Source organism: Typopeltis vanoorti, chromosome 22, assembly GCF_054136105.1.
Source record: "Typopeltis vanoorti isolate ZY-2024b chromosome 22, IOZ_Tvanoo_1.0, whole genome shotgun sequence".
In the NCBI taxonomy this organism is placed as follows: Eukaryota; Metazoa; Arthropoda; class Arachnida; order Uropygi; family Thelyphonidae; genus Typopeltis; species Typopeltis vanoorti.
The window spans coordinates 7328509-7350592 of NC_143570.1; the positions used below are offsets into that span (position 1 = coordinate 7328509).

At 33.7% G+C, this 22084-nt stretch overlaps 1 protein-coding gene across 2 annotated transcripts in view; it reads right to left on the reverse strand.

Annotated features, from left to right (window-relative positions):
• Positions 1-22084, reverse strand: part of D12 (YEATS domain containing 2 homolog D12) — a 285709-nt gene that overhangs the window by 164037 nt on the left and 99588 nt on the right. For both annotated transcript variants that reach the window (XM_090412193.1, XM_090412192.1), the window contains exon 8: positions 9981-10025. In XM_090412193.1, coding sequence (XP_090268319.1) covers positions 9981-10025 — 45 coding nt within the window. The remainder of the gene's footprint in view (positions 1-9980; positions 10026-22084) is intronic.

Genomic DNA, 22084 nt, shown 5'->3' on the forward strand with positions numbered 1-22084 from the left:
GGTTCAGAGGCGAGTGACTAAGACAATATCGGGACTTTGGAATGCTTGTTATGGAGAGAGGTTGAAGAGATGAGAATTGCAGAGTTTAGTGAATAGGGGGAAGAGAGGTGATATGATAGAGACGTTTCAGTTAGTGAGAGGATTTTATCAGATTAATCCAGAGGAGATTATAAAAAGAGTAGAAGGTGAGATGGGAAGAACCAGAGGTCATTCCTGGAAGTAATGTAAAAGTGTGGTGAAGAAGGGTGCGAGGAGTAGTTTTCTACATGCATTACCGAAATATGTTGTTGATGTGGAAAGTGATATGGATTTTAAGATTCAGTAAAATAAATAGGTCGTCAGTTGAATGAACCTCTCATGGAGAGTGTAGTAATAACAATTCCCTTAATTTCTCAACTATTTGTCTTAACATGAAAATCTGATATGGACAACTTTTGTTTGGCCTGAACCTAGTTTGTTCTTCTCCGAGTTTCTCTTTAACAATTTTCCTTTGTCCATTCTCACGTATGCTTGTAAATTATCTAAAACACTCAGAAAGAAAATTCCTCTGAAATTCTCATATTCAGTTTTATTTCCCTTTTCGTAGATGGGCTATGAGAGCTCTACTGCATCCAGAATTATGACAAAGCTTTCTGAACTGTGCAGGGTCATCATCTACTGTATCATATATTCATATTTCAGGTTTCTGGCAGCCTGAAAGAATCATTCTACAGGAAATGCTTCACTAATAAGGTTTCTACCAAAGTGACCTAACTTATCAAACATGTCAACAAAGATAACTGGAATACAAGACTTTCATTCCTGTTAGCAGTGACAGAAATACAAGGAACATTTTTGAAAAACACAAGCATTCACATGCACACCCACACATTTTTTTCATAAATAGCTGAATTCAAAAATAACCAAAGTATCTGGCACATGCCTCCTTCAATGAAGAAACAAAATCATTTGAAAGCAATTAAAACATTGCAGTAGTTCTGCCACACAAAAAAAGTATATAATATGCAACAATATATTATTCTAGGCTATTAGTTTATAATAACCTAAAATATAATGTATTAAACATAGATTTACGTGAGTATGAATAATCAAAGCCATGTCATAGAATGATGACTGCTGCAGTACAGTATAGTACAATACAATACATTATTAATGATGCCCAAGTGCAGTGCTCAATAGGATGATGTCTAGTTACAGAAATTCAGGGAGGACATCCTCACATGAATGAGAGGCATCAAGAGAAAAAGACAGAAGATGAGGAAGTTAGTTTGAGTAAGAGCATACATGAGAAGAGACTTAATGAGTGAAGGGTTCTTTCTTGAAGAAATGTTTCTTCATTCTTTTCATCCCCCTTTAACATCTCATGGTATGGAGCTAGCATAGCTTGTATGTCTGGTTAACTTCAGTGCTTCATTCCATCATTTCCTTAACATGGTGAAACAACTCAGTTTATTGTCTAGCAGCTGATCTAACTCTGCTACTACTGTCTTCTTTTCTCATCTTAATGCTTCCAAATCTTTTCTACTAGTGCACTAATGATATCATCCCTTACCTTTCTGTGAATATATGTTCTGTCATGCTCTGAGAATGAATGTTGTCATATAGTATGAATTATAAGCATATCCTCTTATCTAGAAAAGAGGATTACAAGGAAAACTGATACAGTGGTTTATCGTGATAAACTATCTTTAGTCCAATGGTACTTTAAGTTTTAAGTCCAAGGCATCTACTTGAGATTGCAACACTATGCTGAATAAATACTGGAACACCCAGCTTGTTATAATAACTGTTGCAGACACTTTGAATTCCTGGCTGATCTTTCTAGATTAGATTGACAAAATTTTCATATAATCCTTCCGAGCACTGTTTGGACATTTGATGTTAGCTTCCTGAAGTGGCACCTCACATTTTCATTAGCATTATAATAATGTTTTTAAGTATAATCTGAAGTTTGCAATATATCTCTATTATATTTTCATCCTGAAATTAAAATTGAAGAGTCATCAAGCTTCACTTACTGAACTTACATTTTCCTAAACTGTATTGTTCTCTACATTCATGCTGAAGTATAAAACATTTCCTAAGAGAAAAATGCTCTCTCTCTCTATTCAAGATCAACACTACTGCTCATTTGTTTTCCCTCCAGCAGCCTTCTGAACTCTTGAAATCACATTCCTTGAAGTACTGCGTCAGATGCACGTCGTTATTCTTGTACCCTAAAGACTGCAGCTATTCATATTATGGAATTTGATGGTTAAGTAATTTATTTTGCTTAATCATCCATATTATTCTGAGTTTTGTGTTTATTCCACCATACACCTTCAAGTAAATACTACGATAAAAAAAATTAGAATTTATTGTCTATTTATTAATTTTAAAGGGCACCTGTAGTTCAGTCAGTAGTGACAATCTCCTTCATTCAGAAAGACCTGGGTTCAAATCTCATCTAGGATGAAGCACCATTAGAAGGGAACTAAAGACGAGTTAGCTAGCCTAACAACTAAGTGTCGGGGTTTTTCATCTCAAAAAAAAAGGAAGAGAAAGCATGTTTTGAATGGCGTAGTAGACTATGCAGACAGGCTTAGCCATGTTACAATGACATTAATAGGTTTATATAACTTGGCTATTAGTTTTACTGAGCTTCTGTAATGTAATGATTATGCTCTCTCTTTGGAAAGACTTAAGTTAAAATCTTGCCAAGGATATGAAAAGAACCTTTATATGAGCATTTCAACTGATTGTGAGTTAATCAGTCTCATATGAAGGTGTCAGGTTATGTGGAGATTCAGGTTTTTCATCCTACAAGAGAGACAAACTGGCTAAAGAATACACACAATTGACAATACAGCAGATTAAGTAGACAGAATTAACTGCCTTTTCATGGCATTAATTAAATTTCTATGAAACAAAGTTACTAGGTTATGACAGGCCATTAGGCATAGTACATTCAGTGGAAGATGGGATATTAATTTTACTTGTATTATATTTCTGGGTTTACAAGAAATCAATATAATGAAGTTTATGTTCCATTTTTAAGTTATAATTAGGTGATGCAATATAATTTTTTTTTACTTAATTTATTTCAAGATTATTACTTTTATTTACCTTTAATCTTAATTCTTTAACTCATCAAGCTTGCTGAATTTTTATTCCCACCTAATGTCTTGGAACTCTAATTAATTTCAGGAATTCACAGTGCACACTGCCATACACATGGTAATGATTTGTTATAAGTTCTGCAGAAAATGGAAAACTAAAGAAAATAAAAAAAAAAGTGGTCCTTGCTGAAAAAATAAATGGTAGACTAGAAAATGAATCAACCAGGCATACAGAAACATCTTGATAAAATTTGGAGAAAAGGGCAAGGCTCATAACAATGGTAACTATCTGCTGGATTTTTGCTCAGGATATAGACTAATCATTACTGACATCATGTTCCAACATAAAGGTGTATAAAAGTTCACGTGGATGACAGACATGTGAAATAAGAAAAAACCTCTGACCATGTCACTGTTGATAGTGATATCATCAGGCTAGCTCAGGATACATAAGTTTACAAAGAATGTGAAACCGGAGGTGACCATCACTTAGTTTAAAGTAAGATAAAAATGTCAAATGTTTTTTCACTTGGTTATAAATTAAATTAAAGATGATAATAAATTATATTCTTGTTTAATCCTCATCATCATCATCATCAAATTCCTGACATTCACCCTCAAGGGGTGTACAGGATAAGATAGTACTACATGAAAAATTTACATCATTACTAACTTCCTACCTACAATTTTCTGCCAAATCAATCTGTTACCTGTCAAAGCTACAACATTGCCAAATCTTATATTTATATATCTATCTTCTGGGACATTTTTTACCGTATCAATCCACCTATATCTTGGTCTTCCTCTGGGTCTTTTTCCTGCAACCTGGCAGAGAAACACTTGTTTGGCTAATCTTTCCTCGCCCATTCTGTTTAAGTGACCATACCACCTGAGATTAGCTCTGCTAGCGCATTTCCTGGATACTGACAATGTTCTTTCCTAATATCCCAGTTTTTCATATGATACTGCCATTGATGCCATCCAATCATGCCCCTAATCTTTCTCAGGCCTCTCATATCTGCAGTCTCTAGTCTTTGGTCAAGTGTTTTACTTCTGACCCAGCTCTCAGATCCATAAGTTAAAATTGGTTTGAACACTGTATTTTATACAGCTAATTTAGTGTTTTGACTAATTTCTCTCTTATTCCATATAAATTTATTCAGTTGACTTCCTACCATACCAGCTTTGTTGATTCTGTTGTCTATTTCCATATTTAATTTACCATCTTCACTAAAAATCGTGACTAAGTAGCTGAAATGTTTTACTTGTTCTATAGGTTCTTCATTCACAATGCAGCTGATATTTTCAATGCTTCTGCCAATTTTCATTATCTTTGTCTTGTTATTCAATTTAGCACGCTACAAGTCTGCAGACTTGTAGTGGATTTATTTAGAAGTATAACATCGTATGCATAAAGCACAGAGCTGAGATTAACCTCTCCAATTTTGATATCCGTTTAATACCACTTTTCTTCGTAATGTGACCCATATAGATAACGAATAACAGAGGAGATAATGTACATCCTTGTCTGACACTAGATTTAACATTAAACCTTCTCCCTGTACTTCCTTCAATTCTAACTGCTGACTTACAACTCAAATAAAGACTAAATATATTGCTTATTGCTTGATATAATGATCTACTGACACCATACAACTGTAGCGTTTTGAATAGATTCTCTCTTCGCACCTTGTCATATGCTTTTTTCAGATCTACAAAACTTAAATACAGATCTTTGTTATATTCCCATGACTTTTCAACTATTTGTCGTAAAGTGAATATCTGATCCTGAAAGCCTCTATTTGGCCTGAATCCAGGCTTGTTCCTCACCAAGTTTCTCTTCCACAATCCTTCTCAACTGTTTCTCAAGAATACTGGCATAAATCTTACCAGGAACACTCAGTAGAGAAATACCTCTGTAATTCTCACAATCAGTTTTATTTCCCTTTTTATATATGGGCTATGAGAGCTCTACTCCAATCATCTGGAAGTCGTCCTTCTGTCCAGGCTCTATGGAGGTATAAAAATTTTACAGTGTAGCCACTGTAAAACTTTTATACCTCAATACTTGAGTATTTCTGGTCTAATATCATCTATTCCAGCTGCCTTTCTACATTTCAGACTTTTGATGGCTTTTTCTACTTCAAGCATGGATATGTATTCCGGATTGCATGCCTGGTCAGTGCTTTTTTATCACTATGCTGTATCACTGATAGTTTCATTTAGCAATTTTTCGAAATAATTACTCCACACTTCAAGGATATCTATTTCTCCCATTTTCATATCACCTTTATCATCTCTAATTCCTTTTACAGTACCTTTTCCTGCATTTCTGAGCTTCTTCAACAACCTCCAGTATATCTTGTCACCTTCTTGATATTTATTTTCTATGTTCTTACCAAAGTCTTTCCATGACTTTTGTTTAGCTAGTTTTACACAGTATTTAGTTTTCTTACATTTGTCTCTGTATTCTCTAAGAGCACAGGCTGACTTATTTGCCAGGAACTTTTAATATGCTTTTTTCTTTTCCTTCACTGTCTCTTTAACTTCCTGTGTCCACCAAGGAGTTCTGATTTTTCTATCCTTGCAGACAACCTCCCCACATACCTCTCTGGCAGAATCAATTAATGTTTTCTTCAGAATTTCCCAATGAATCTCCAAGGTTTGATTCCTGTTCTCAAACTCTTTCATTTTTTCTTGAATAATGTTTGTATATTTTAGTCTACAGTTCACATCTGAGAGCTGCTCAACTTTTATTCGTTTTAAAACTTTCTTATATGTTATTCTTTTCAATATGAAATTCAATTTTATCCTGCTTAAGACTAAATGGTGATCACTTCCAATTTCAAATCCTCTGTACACTCTAGTGTCCTGCACCAGAGAGAAAACATCCCTATCAACAATAATATAGTCAATGAGACTTTTCTTATTCCTTGTCTCTTTTCTCCATGTGAATTTGTATACATTTTCATGTTGGAACATGGTGTTGGTAATAACCAGTCCATGTCCTGAGCAGAAATCCAACAAGTATTTGCCATTATTATTAGCTTTTTCTTTTCTTCTAATTTTCCCAAAATATTTTTGTATGTCTGACAATCATTTCCTACTCTGCTATTTAGATTCCCAACAAGGACCAACTTTTCATTTTTCATTGTGTCAGTTGCGTTTTCTAAAGCCTCAAAAAATTCCTCCACTTCTACCTTAGGAGAACCTCCTGTGGGACCATAGGCATAAATAAGTCTCATTGTCCACATCACTCCACTTGAAATTGCCTGCCATTCAAGAAGATTAGCCTCATATTTAATGTTGAATACTATGGCTACTCCTTTTCCTTGATTGTCATTGTCTGAATATAACATTTTGTATTTATTGCTCAGAAAGATCTCACCAGTTTTGGTCTTTTTATTTCAGTACCCCCCCCCCATTATGACAAATCTGGTACTTATCTAATTCCTCAGTTAGCTCCATTTCTTTGCCATTCAGGCTTCTTATGTTAATAGTACCGATCTTCAATTCTGGTGATATTGAGTTGGGGTGTGTTTTAGGATTTGTTCCAGTAGCTGACTTTTCGCCCTGGTTCCCTGGCAAAAACAATAGGGGCCTTGTTTAACCGGGCGACACCCCAGCCGGAATGAAATTTTGTCATGTTGTAGCATCATTTAATATTGTGGCTTAAGCCAATAAGAATACAATTTGGTCAGCTAAATCCCAAACTGCGAGCCCATCCTTCTCCACATTCCTTTAAAGGCTATGTGGAGGTTCCTCTCAGTTATACAGCTTTGACCCTTAAGCACCTCCTTGTTTAATCCTTTATCCAAGTATAGGCAAGCAAAGTTTGTGCATCAAATATCTAATTTCTTAGCATCTTTAACTGAATTTATAAACAGGTGAAAAAACTTTCAATCTTTAGCTCTAATCCACAGTATTTTAATAATAAGATGTTACACCTTTTCACTTCTTACATATTGGAATTCTATGACTTCTGCATTACTTCAATGGGAATGAAGCATAATCGACTGTGAGAAGCAGTGATTAATACCCTTGGAGGGTAATGGATGGCAATGTTGTAGCCAATGGACGAGTGTAGCCAATGAAGTTCTAATTGAGGCTCAGCTATTGCTGTTACCCTTCTACCATGATCAGAGTTTTAATAGCTCAATAACACCTTATCCCTACACTGTCCTCTACAGATAACGGGGAAGATAAAAAGCATTCTTGCTTCGCCCCTTTAAGCCAGTCCTTATAATAAAAATAAAAAACTTTGGTATCTCTTCTGGGTCTGGCTCCCATTGATAATATTTATTAATCTGTGTCTCCAGGCTTGCTTGCTTCCTGGGGAGTAGAGGTTCTGCTCAGTGGCAGGCTCTTGCCTGTCACTGAATGGAGCCACCACCGAGTTTCCTGTTCTGGAGTCATTCAGGTCAGGAGTGATGAGCTAGTAGTGATTCTTCAGGGTCACTCAGTGAGATTTAGAGCGATCTGGTAGATAACTCAGAATTTTTGGAGTGGTATCCCAGTACTTTAACATACCACAATGAAGGTTGAAATCAATCTGAATAGTGGCCCTTCCCATAATGAATAGCATTACGGGATACTAAGACAATTAATGAAGTCATTGGCCTCTATATACAAATAACCTAGTTGTGAAGATACTTCATGCACTAACCTTGTTTACTTACAGTTGGATAAAGGATTAAACAATACAATTTCTTGGCATCTTTAATTTAATTAGGATAAAAATGAATATTACACTGAAAAGAACAACATGTAAAAAAGTTTTAAACAGAATTAAAGTTTTTATAGGTAAACTGTAGACTCATTTATACAAACATTATCTAAGAAAAAATAAAATAATTTGAACCAAACCAAGAATCAAACCTTGCCATCTCAGGAGGAAGCTGAAGAAAAACTAATTCAGCTAGGAAGGCATGTGGTGAAGTTGTTGCAAGGATAGCAAAATAAGAACACATCATGGCAGAAACAAGAAGCTAAACAAGCAGTCCTGGAAAAAAAGAAAGCATACTGAAAGCTCCTAGCAAATAAGTTGGCAGATGTCCTGAGGGAATACAGATAAAAATGTAAGAAAGCAAAGATATGTGTAAAAGCAGCTAAACAAAAGTGAAGGGAAGACTTCAGTAAGAATACAGAATATCAAATAGGTGGAAAAATGTTCTGAAGGCTATTGAAAAAGTTTACAAAGAGTACTGTAAAAGGGATCAAAGATGATAAAGTTAACATGAAAACTGAAGATGAGGATATCCTAGATGTCTGTAATAACTGACCTGGTTGGACGAGTGATAGTATATCCGCTCTCCAACCAACAGATCATGGGTTCGAATCCCACTGTGGGCATGGATGTCTGTGACTGTTTTTAGGTGGGAGATGAATTTCATCACTCAGTGTGAGACCACGCCCCTAATAACTGGAGGCCTGTAGTAGCTTGAAAAAGTTCCATGTCTGGTCTCTAGAGCAGGGTTTCTGGACTATAAATAAATAAATAAAAACCATAGAAACTAATAAAAATGAAAAAAAAAAAAAAAAAAAAATCCTTATCCACCCACAGCACACATGTACTATAGGTCAACAATTAACCTTTCGTGAGTGGGAACCACATAAAAAAATAAAATAAAAAATTACTTCAAAAGACTGTCAAATAAAACAAGCAATGACAGAACTGTAGTAGAAAATTTTTAAGATAAATGCAAAGAGGAGTACATATCAATACTTGAGGTAGAAAGAGTCATCAAAAACTTGAAACGTGGAATGGCAGTTGGAGTATATGATATTCAACCAGAAATTCTCAAACGGAGTATAGAACAGTTTTGGCATGGCCTACGCTGCACAATTCAGATGGCCTAGCCAGAGCTTCAAATTCCAGATGATTAGAGCAAGGCTCACAGCAATCTATAAAAAAAGGAATAAAGCTGACTGAATGTGAGAATTGCAGAGTAATTTTTCTACTAAGTGTTCTAGGTAAGATTTATGCAAGCATACTTGAAAAGATGCAGAGAAAAATTGTGGAAGAGAATCTTGAAGAAGAACATGCTGGGTCTCCAGGATTCTCTAACTAAATTGAATAAGAGACCTGTAACAAATCTAACATGAAAATTAGCAATAAAAACCCAAGATATGAAAATCTGCTGCATTCTCAACAGAGAATCTATAGAACAAGTAAAATATTTCATCTACTTAGTCATTGTTTTTAATGAAGATTGCAAATTAAATAAGGAAATAAACAACAGAATAAGAAAATTTGATATAATGGGTAGTCAGTTTAATAAATTTATATGGAATAAGAGAGAAATTAGTCAACACTAAATTGGCAGTATACAAGGGAGTATTCATACCAGTTTTAAGTTATGGATCTGAGAGCTCTGAGAAAAATTATGGGCCTGAACAGTTGCCATCAATAGCAGAATCATATTAAAAATTATGACAATGGGAAGGAACTCAAAAACTGTTCACATTCAGGAATGTGTGAATAAACCTAATCTACAGTAGTATGGTTATTTAAACAGAATGGGAGAAGAAAGGAGCAAAATGAGTGTTTGATGCCAAGATGGTAGGAAGAAGATCCAAAGGAATATAATCAAGGTCTAGTTGGATTGATTTGGTCAAAAGTGCCTTAAAAGAATGAAATGTTAGCTACAACAATATTGGAGTGTTGACAAGTAATAGACTAATTTGGAGGAAAATTGTTAATAGGAGATTAATAATTATGTGATAGCACTACAATAATTATATTGTAGTGCTATCATAGCAGCCTGAATACTCCTCGAGGGTACATATCAGGAAATTGATGAACTAAAGAATAATATCTTATTCATTCAACATATATTTAACTAATTTATTTAACAAAACTAACTGAAATATGGTACTAACTGTTTCTCCGCCAAGAGTCTGAAGACCAGTGTATCTTTTATCTAACTATGAAAAAAAAAAAAATTCACAACATAAGGAATCAAATTTTGATCATTTAGAGTACTTCTAAGAAGAAAGTATACTACAAAGATTACTTCAAATTATGCCTCAATATAAGAATAAGTAAGGAAACATTACAGAGAATCATAAAAATGGTGCATTATTCATTGTATAGTGGCATTATTCATTATTACTGAAATTAATCTGGAACTGTTCTGAATATGAACTATAATCATAATAATTTTGCTTTTCCTGATTTTGCCATTAAAACAATCCAAATGAAATGACTAATAAATTTAATAGTGAACTCACATTTCAAATTTCAACAAATTCTATCAAATCATGGAGGAATTGTGATATTTTTTTCAACCTTTTGCCAGTAAAAACAGAATCATAATGAGAACAAAAATTATCATCAACTAGTTATCTAACAGCAGTTACAGAATACAAATTACATTAGATGAAATAAACACAAACTTAACATGCTTTTATAAATGTTTTTTTATATAAAGTTTAAAACTATTTAAACTTTGTAATCAGCTGAATATCAATAGTTCAAACAGAAAAAATTGGTGAATTTTCAAATGTTGATATTTCATTTTTGAAGGAAGTATCATGGCATCTAAGACAAATTAATGTTTTCAAAGAGTTTTGTGAAATGGTGATACTTGTAGAAAAATAAATCCAACAGATGTGTTAAGCATTAGTGCAGTTTATGAAATTTCAATGTTTTAGATGTCCTGTATGCAAATAATTTTATTTTACCCAATTTTGACACTACATTATACTCTAAGTGACACAACTTGAAAAATTTTAAGAGATACTAAAAGATATTTTTTTTTTTTTAAATTCCACCTGGCTAGTGCAAAATGATTAATATCAGTTGGAACTCATTTTGATGAATTTTGTAAAGAGAAATTGATTCTACTGAAACCAAAATTAAAGCACAGACATTCTAGCATACATCTGATATCCAAAACTTTAATGAATTTCAACTTTATATTAAATTATATTTTTATATTATTAACTTAAGCAGGTGTGCTTGAAAAGTAATTTTCAGCATATAATACTACTATAATGTAAATCCACAGTAATCCAATTTTTTTTCCTTCTCAACATCATATATAAAGTGATATTTAAAGGAATTCATTAAATCATAATATATTTTTTCCAATTAATGCATGAGCAATGATGTTTACTGTTTGTTAACAAATGTAGGTCATATTTAGATACTGTTAGACATTAATCAGTGCAAAATATAGGTTGAAGAGGTTAATTCTGATTTTTGTTTAAGCCATTTATTTTAATCTATTTCTATGTTGTTCCACCTTTTAAGCACAACACTAGCAAAGAATAAGTGTTGTGTGCTATATTTGTTATACTCAATAAATACACATTCCTAATTATATTGAGAAATACTGCAAAGTGGATAAATATTGAAGTTGCTTAAAAGGAACTTAACACAAAATTGCCACTTGAACAGAAAATGAAATCATTGCAAATACTTGAAGATGCCAACAAAGTTAGCAAAACAAAAAAAATTATATATATATATATATATATATGACTACTAATATTAACTCGGCGTTGGGATATGTTCATTTTATATAAACAGACTAAAAATACGAGAATTATAACAAATTGAGATTTATTTGAAACACATCATGTTTCGTCGGGATCGACTTCATCAGGCGTTAAGAACATAGAAAGTTATTATAAGACACTGAAAACATTAAGACACTCTAAAGCTATAATATTCGACTGTAAATTACAGTTATTATGAACTTGAGCTATAGTCCGTGTTAAAGTTCTATTGTTGTTGTACACTTGTGCGTGTGTGGAACCACGAGATCTCCAGTATCTGATAGTAGAGCTGAAAGAGTCAGGCAAATTATTGCTGAGATTATTGTTCATATGAAGAGGGTCCAAGGTGATTTCTTTTGACTCGACAATGCGGCAATCTACCTCACTGTGGCAAATGTGTAGGTTTGAAGTTGTTGTCCAATTTACTTCATGTTGGCGGCTTTCGTTGTTTGTGTTTATTGAAAACAAGACATGGCCTGATAGGGCAGTAGCTCTGGTTCTCTTGTAAGCAATGTCTCTCTGGTGTTCCTCGAGACGTAGGAGGATAGATTTCTCCGTTTGGCCATAGTAAGGTTTTCCGCACTCCTACGTCTTGAGGAACACCAGAGAGACATTGCTTACAAGAGAACCAGAGCTACTGTATATCATGCAGTTTCAGTATGAAATATTTGTGCTATTTTTTTAAATTAAAGTTACTTACTGTGTCTAATGTGTTTTGTCTCTCTCTCATACCATGCCAGAGATTCCATTAAAATTATCCCCATTTTGATATAGCCAGTGAGCAAACACCAAGCTCACTCTTTATAGCAAACTACTGAAAAGTCCACATATATACTAAGTCCCCTCAGAAGCACAACATTATTCCAAAGGAAATTTGCCTACATCAAGCTACCCAATTCTTGTGGGTCTGCTATAGTGAGAGTTGAATTGCATCTATACAATGATAATGCATTATGGCACTATAAACGCACGATATGTGATAACTATATGGTCAAATTTTCATAAATGAAATGCTTAAATAAAAATTTTTGTTAGAGCAAACACTGCCAAATCAAATTACCAGAAAGGTCTAAACAAAGTCTCACATGCATGCATACTACTGTTCATTATAAACAAACTATTTCTGTGTCTCCCTATTAGCTTGATATAGTGACAATCAAATGTATGAGTGAGTGAGTGTGTGTAATATATAAAGGGTGATCATAATTAAAGAGGTGTTCAAAGCCCTGTAGCAACAAAATGCCAACGAAATTCAACCAAACTTGGTGTAAGTATACCTCTGAAACATGGGGTTTTTGATTTACAGAAAAAAAAAAAAAAATGCACAATTCTGCCACCAGCAGATAATTGGTACTAGAATCACATGATATTTGCATGATCTCACTGTTTCTACTGACAAGCTGGTGAATATAAGGAAGACTGAAATGGATATGTGTCATTCTGATAAGACTGAAGTGCTATGGATCTCACCTTACCGGAAAGGAATATGCATTGTGGTCAAGCTTTACTATCAACAACGCTGTAATGCTAATGATAGGAGAAAAAGTTCAGTGACAATAACAAATCTTAGAAAAATGACTTCAGAATGTGAAAATCAGATCTTTAGCAGTGGGGCCAAGAAGAGGCAGATCATTCCTCAACAAGTTGATAAAGGTGTCGCTGCACATTGTAGAACATGGAATGAATAATGCACAAGGGGTCCAGAAGTACTCAGGCAATATCAAGGCAATTGGACATGCCATACTCAACTGTGTAGAAAATCGTGTGTCAAATGCTGAGGTTTTTCCCCTACAAGATCTCCCATATTCAAGCTTTGCTTCATAGTGATGCAAAAACTCAACTGCAGTTTGTCCTGATGTTCTCAGCTCAAATGGAGGTGGATGATGCATGGCCATGGAAGATCATGTGGAATGATGAGACACATTTTTTATCTAAATAATAGTTAACTCACACAAATGCTGCGTTTGGACTAGGAATAACCCTCATGTATTCCATCAGACCCTTTTACACACACCGAAAGTCACTGTGGTGTGGTTTCACTGCATCATTTATTATTGGTCCAAACTTTTTCAAAGGACTTTGCCCAACAGGACCAGTGACTTGTACTGTCTCTGCTGTTAGGTATTGAGGAATGCTGCACAACTTTGTTGTTCTGCAACTGCAGCAACAAGTGACTTGTACTGTCTCTGCTGTTAGGTATTGAGGAATGCTGCACAACTTTGTTGTTCTGCAACTGCAGCAACAAAGATGCCTTGTTTTTATCATATGCAAGCATGCAGAATAGAGCACCACCTCAAAATGGATTGTGGTACAGCGAATGTTACGAAAACACTTCACAGAACACATGAGTGATGTCATGCATTTCCCACAGTATGACCACCTCATTAACCTGATCTCAACCCCTGTGACTTTTGGTTGTGGAGCCATCTGATATGTGTAGTGCATGAATTCTAGCCATTACTGTTTAATTAATCCCAAACCATGCACTTATTGCAACAATGTCCTGTGATAGCAGAATTGTGTACTATTTTTTATCTTCTGTAAACAAAAACTCTATGTTCCAGAGTGTACTTACACCAATTTGGTTGAATTTCCTCTAATACATTTTTTGCTACAGAGCTCTGAACACTTCCTTTTTAATTAGAAAAAATCAAATTAATAAATGCTCAGCAAAACATATTTAAGAAGCAAAGTATTCATAAAGAATCGGTTGTTCATGCTAGTTATGCCATAGTGGAACTGGTGGCGAAAGAAGGAAGGCCTTATACAGATTCAGAATTTATTAAACAATGTTTATTAGCTGTAATTGAACACATATGCCTAGAATAGAAGACTGTTATTTCAAGATATTAGTTTATCTGCCAGGACTTGTACAAGGTGAGTAGAATAAGTCGGTACCAATTTATTTGAGCAGCTTAAATTTAAAGCAAAATCAATTTATTATTATGCTTTGACAATGAATGAAAGTACTGATGTAACATACACTGCGCAGTTAATGATATTTATTTGGGGTGTCAATAGTGACTTTAATGTTCATGAAGAATTGGCCAGTTTGTGTACTACAACTGGCAATGATTTGTTCATAAAAGTAAAAGAAACTATTGATTCTTTAGAATCGGAATGGAAAAAATTAAAAAGTGTGACAACTGATGGTGGAAGAAATATGTGTGGCTCTAACATCAGTGTAGTTGATTGAATTTGTGTGGAATTACAGAATTTAGTTATGATAATCCAATGGTGTTCCAGTGTATTATTCATCAGGAAGCACCTTGTTGCACAATTTTATCATCAACATGACATCATGATATCAACTGTAAATTACATCCGACGCAACGGTCTGAAACAGCACCAATTTCAAGAATTCTTGATAGAAATAGAATCAGAATACAAAGATGTTATCTACTACTCCGCTATTAGATGGTTAAGTAGAGGTGCTGTGCTAAAAAGATTTTTTAATTTACATGAAGAAATAGATATTTTCATGACGGAACACGAAAATAATTTCCCACAACTATCAGATAAAAAATGGATTATGTCTCTGGCATTTATGGTGGATATTACAATGTACCTTAATGAACTTAATTTGAACCTGCAGGGCCAAGGTAATAAATTACTAGCAGAACTGCTTTCTGACATAAGTTTTTGACAGCAAACTATGTCTGTTGAAGAAACATATGATGGAAGAAAATCTACATCATTATATATGTTGCAAATCTGCATTTACAGTTGGATGGCAAACACAAAAGGAAACTTTTGTTGGTATTATTGAAGATTTACAAACAGAAATTTCAACAAGACTTGTGGATTTTCATAAAAATAGCATTGAAATGTAATCATTTTTGAACCCTTTTAATGTCAACATTGATGACGTACCAAACCAACTACAGATGGAAGTTTTGGAATTACAACACAATGAAACATTAAAGAACCCATTTTCGTTAGAAAATATCCAAAAATTTTATCAATGCTTACCAAAAAAATTTGAAGGATTAATCAGTTTCACAAAGAAGATGATAGTCACATTTGGAAGTACATACATTTGCGAACAGGCATTTTCTGCCACAAGTTTTAAAAAAAAATAAATTTCCTTCTCGACTGACTGATGAACACTTGCATGGTTCGATTCAAATTTGCATCTCAGGTTATAAAGTGGATACAGATAATTTGGCTAAGGGAAAACAATCACAAAAGTCACATTAAGAAGGGAGACACACATATTGTGATGCATAAACTATATTACTTTGTTTTTAAGTGATAATAATTTTTCATCGAGTTTCATATCTCTTTCTTTAAATATTTCTGTGTTTTTTAAGATTGATATAATAAAAACTGATAACTTAAGTATTTTTTTCACTTACTATTTTCTCTTAATTAAATGCTTGCAGCCCGATTATTAAAAATAAAAGTTGAATGTGGCCCATGAGTCTGAAAAGGTTGCTGACCCCTGCTATAGAGCATGGTCAAGAAGTAAAATACCACCAATTCTCTTGCTCCCTCTCATAACACAAGTTGATATCCTATCCCATACAATTCCATGGCTATATTCACAGTAAGATTTCATACTAAGTACCTCCAGTTCATTGACCTCCATTCTCACATCAGCCCCTGTTACATCTGTCAACTCCATGTGGATGGCACACACACACACCCTCACAAAATGATCACTCAGTAATTCAACTATTCCTTCCACTTCTGTCATACCCAACTATAACTGTACTTCATTTAACCTCACCATGGAATGAAAGCATTTTCTGATCATAAACTTGCCACTCTTTCCTTCATATTTCCAATACATATTTTTTTTTGGCAGATTTTTTGTTACTGATGCTACTTATTTAAATTCCACCTCATTTATCCTCATGACCCTAAGAACACAGACTATCATCAACTGCTCCCTTGATTATTTCATTCCATGATAAGGTTAAATGAAGAACAGTTATAGCAAGGCAATCTCAATGGATGCTGATGGTTGGGTATGACAGAAGTGGAAGGAATAGTTGAATTACTCAGTGATTCAGCTAGTAATTCCTTATGCCAGTACATTGCTCCAAGCTATCTTCTATGTTTGTTGTTAATCATCAGATCTGTAATCCACATGCACCTCTTCTTAAATGAAAATGATGCATGCCTAGCCATCTCCCACATCAAGACTGCATTGATCACTTTCTCCCCTGGTTGGACAAATCCTTTGATGCTATCACCAGATCCAGCACTTTCAACCACTGGTTATCAGTTTGTAACTTTATGTTATGATGGATCACTAATTATCTCTTAGTAGGTGCAGCCATTTCTTATCTCTTAAAGTATTATTATCTCTTACTAAAATTCATTGCTGTCCTTTCCCAACAGGTGAAGTCTTCCAGCACTCATTTAATTAATATAGATATTCATTTAATACAGAAGCAACCAACTATATAATTTGCCCTACTACCATCTATCATATGCCAGATAACCTCAAATGCACTGCCCTCCCAAGTCTTTGCCTTTCTGCTGAACTTCTATCCTTGTTGGATACAATTCTGGCATCATCAACAACAATACTACCCATTTCTGTTTTTTCTTTCTCTCACTCTGAAAATGCTAAACCCTTTACATTCTATCCCTATATCTCTGAAGGTCAGGTCCTGAATAATCTATTTAATTTTGTAAGACATTTCGAGGTAGAATTTAAATTATATTTATGAAGCATTTTGCTTATTTTTTTTCAAATAATTATTTTACAGTGGCCAAGTGGTTAAATGTGCCTGCTCTCCAACCAAAAGGCTGTAAATCTGAATCCTGTCATAGGTATGGATGTTTGTGATTGTTCTTATGTGGGAGATCTGAGGTTGAAGTGGCAGCTCTGTTTATTGGAGGCCTGAAGCTTGAAAAAGTTCCATTTTTGGTCTCTAGAGCAGAGTTTCCGGATTATGTAAATAAATGAAAAACTATATAAATATATATTTTAAAAAAAAATCCTTAGCTCGCCCACAGTACTAATGCGCTACAGGCTTACAAACTTTCATGAATAGGAGTGATATAAAAAAAAATGTAACAAATAGCTACGATTATTTGCAATTCATTTTTAGAGCTTGCTCATCAGAACAGATCATTATTCCTTTTTTTTTAATTTTTTTTAAGACCACATAATGACTGCTAGTCATTTTCTCATTTTTCTTGTTGAGTGGTGGTAAAAGTGTAATGTTCATGTATTGACTTGCATTTGCAGGCTTTAGGGAACAGTGGATGATACACCACATTTTATTTTTTTAATAAATTAGCCAACCTGTATATTTCTTCAGAGTGAGAAAATAATTGATTTTGTAAAAGCAGAAAATTCTAGTGAAAAAATTTATTCCACTAACTCTTTTACCAGCATAAAGAAATTTATGAGTTTATAACTTAACACCATCAACCAAAATAAAAAAAATAGGATAAGAAATAAACAAGGATAAATAAATAAACAAAAAAAGCAAAACATAGGATAAGAAATCTCTACTTCGAGGTGGATTTTTTCAATGGAACCACTGCGGGAGACACTGTGGATGTATCTGATTTTCATTCAGGTACACCATATTTTATTTTTTTAATAAATTAGCCAGCCTGTATATTAAACAATCTCATAAAAAAATTTGGAAAGAGAATGTAATATAATTAAATATATTTCATTTCTTTCTGACCTCCATTTGCAGAAATGTAATAAATTTTTTGTAATACTATGTCGTGAAATTTAATTTATTATTATAATGAACATAACTTGTCTCTCATCTCCACAAAGAGAATAAAAATTATCTTATTAAATCATTTTATAAAATTCTGAAGTTATTAAATCAGTTTGTAACTTCATAACAAACATATAATGAAGTTTGTAACCTCATCGTTGTTTCATAACAGCGATGAAGAAAGTACGGAGATAACATATGACATCAGGTTCAAGAACTGCACCTAATTTCAATTTATATATATCAAGAAATGATCATTCTTTCACTTTAATAGACTAAAATGTATAGTAACTGTTTTTTCTTACCTGAAAATTTATTTTATACATTGTTTTATCCAATCAATATATTTTATCCATACAAGGAACATGCCTTTAAGTGTAACCAGCAGTTTGAAGCAAGCGTGTACATGCACAGACATTCAGAAAGAAGTAGCATAACTTTTTAGCAACAGCTGTGAAGATGTTTTGTTGTTGTGGAGACTGGAATGAAAATGTGGATTCCTTTATAAGAGAGGGGAGAGAGTAAAAAGTTAAAGAAACAGAATCAGATGCCTATAGATTTATCTGATTCTTTGAAATGATGAATTACCACCAAAAGATAAAAATCTAGAAGGCCTTTAATATTGTTTTAACAGTAGTACATCCTGGAAAAAGTGATAATTTGGTCCACTATTTTTTTCCTTCTTTTTTCATTCTGAGTTTGCTATCAACAGATGAGAGTGAAGACAGAATATAGGCTGTCTTCACTCTCATCAAGGCTATTTTAAGTGAAGATATATAAATTAAGAAGCTCCTGTAAGACAGGTTTTTTATTTTATTTTTTTATTTATTAAGCATTTTTTTTAGATTAGTTAATGTATTTTTACTACACTACATTTTTTGGTGATTTATTGTATTTAATACATTTGCTAATATATTTTATGACATACTGTTAAATTAAAATAATTTTTAAAAATGGCACCAAACACACACAGCAGAATGATACAACAGCATCAAAAGCTAAAGATGATGATATAATACGGAATCTGTATAATATGAAAAAATTAACATATGGCATTTCCAGATTAAAAGGAATTATCAGACAATTGATCAAGGAGTTAGAGAAAGCAGAGAAATGCTTACAAGAACTAAGACATGATAAAAATAAGGAGAACTTGTAAAGTATGGAAATTTCTAAGTTATCAATGAATAACAACAACAATAATGATGAAGTGAGTGAACTAAAATGTAATAAAAAAATAAGTATGGTGGTACAGTGATTTGATAATTAAATTTACACTTGTGCAAATTATCCCAATGGTACTAAATAAGTACTTATTATGGGCAACTTAAACTATCCAAACATTCATTAGGCAGCAGAGAAAACTTATAAGAATGAAGGAGAATTTATTGAGCTGTTGTGAGACAACTTTCTCAAATAGCATGTGAAAGAAGCAACTCAAGCTAAAGAGTGTCAGATTTGATCATAGTGTCAGAAGGGCATCTTAGTTAAGAATGAGACTTCTTTGCTGCCAGTTGGTGAGAATAATCAAGCAGTACTAACCTGGGAAATAGGCAACTATATGGATGTTCCAACTATGACATATTACATACTGAACTATAAAGCTGGAAATTATGGCAAATTCAAGAGAAGACTTTCTTTGGCCCCATGGTATCAGCTATCAAATAGGAAAGATATTGGCAGTACATGGGGAAGCTTTAAAAAATATGCTTATCTGAATGTATTCCAGAGTTTGAAGAATAAATAGGTTGGGAATGATATGGATGTGCAATCATTAAGCAAGATGATGTAGAAGGAATATAATCAGAATAAGAGTGAGAGGAATTATGAAATATATAAAGCACAAGCCAGAAAAGTTAGGAGCATTGTATGGAAAGAAATTGGCTGTGCTAGCTAAAGGAAACCCAAAAGAATTTTATCATTATGCTGCATGTAAAAGAACAAAAGATTGCAGAAGAATAACTTTACTGCAGACAGTGCCCTTGTGTCAGAAGTAGATACAAATGTTCTAATAATAAGTGCTCACTTCAACTAAGATCTATCAACCTGGTGCACGTAACACAGTGTATGGCAAACCACTACACTGGAAGAAGAGACAGAAATACACAAGAAAGATTCTAGAGCCATTGCATAACACGGAGAGATGGACTTACTATGAAGCTTGAGTTTCATGACTCCCTAAATTCAAGAATTCCAGTAGCTACCCCAAAATCCACCAAAATGAGTGAAAGTTCTAAAGTCCAATCCAATTCTTTCTCTTGTGCATTGCCAAAATTTCCTTGTGGTTCATAGTCTTATGAGTCATTTCATGATGTACATATATAATACCTTCATTGATACATTGACAATTAACTCTTTGCATTCTCCATGGCAGAGAATATAGAAAATTAGCCTGTTGTATCCATCCACAATGGGCACCTCTATGCCACGAGAATGAATTTGATAAACTAACCACATATACATGGCACTGATTTACCTTTATGATTTCTTGGTAGAAGGAAATCACCTGAATAAGTATTTACTACTGAGTTTCTCTTACACGGCAAATGAAAGTAAATATTCAATAAATGTTAAAATGTAATGAAATGTACTTGATCTAATCTCAGCTTATCAGACGGCTCTTTTAGTTTTATAATTTTTTTTATTTTTTACATTTTTTAGGGAAATTATCAACAATGAGCAAGTGATAGTATCTCAGTGGATGACAAAAAAATGAACTAAAAGAAAGATCCAAAGATGTTTCAAAATATATTAAAAAAAATCTTAATTTTTTTACAATGGAAATAAGATCTTGCAGTGAAGAAAATCACAATGTAGACAATGCCAGCAGAATTCAACAATTTGTTGATGGTGAAGAATAATAAACACCTATGATTATTCAAGCAAGTCAGCATAATGAAAAAAATAACATGAATGAGAAAGAGCAGATTTCTAACACAAAACAAATCACAGCCAATAAATATCAGCATCAGTTTCATTTTCATGTAGTCCGCGAAGTTAGCCTAGTGGCTTTGCAACCATATGCCTGGGGAAGGAGTGTCCTAGGTTCGATTCCCATCAACGACGTGAGGAGCTCAAGGATCTTCCTCAGCCATAGCCAAGTTAGCCGGTCTTGGGCATGGACAGCAGTTTTTTCCGCCAGTTTATCTGGTGTTTTTCATCCTGCAAGCAGGCAAACTGGTCGAGGACACACATGGATTACAGTCAGGAATACTGACCCAGCCATAGGTCCGGTTCCAGAGCCCAGATAAAATTTGGGGGGGGGGGGGACTAGATGGTACCGTGAACTCCCATAAAAAGGGGGAATGCTGTATTATCACACAGAATTTATTTTATTTTATTTTCATGTATCAGATGATTTTGATAAGTACTATGCAAAATGACCTGTCACAATTGATAATAATTTCATACAATACTGTTTATTGAAAGACATTAGGTTTTTTAAAAATCATAATGCAGATAATGTTTACACAGAATCAAACAGAACTTATACAAAAATGCAAAATTAAATGTTTAAAATGTTTAAAAAATAAACTTATTTATCCAAAACAGTTTATGAAGAATTGATTGAAATCATGGGAAAACATGTGCAAGATAAAAGATGAAATTATGAATCAAATTAGCAATTCAAATATAAATACTACTCTATTATTGCTGACTCTAACACCAGATGTGACAGACCTAGGTAGTTGGCAATTATTGTTCGCTATTGCCATAATGGAAAACCACACGAGCGATTTTTAACTTTTTCACCAATTGAAAACCATGCATCTATGACTT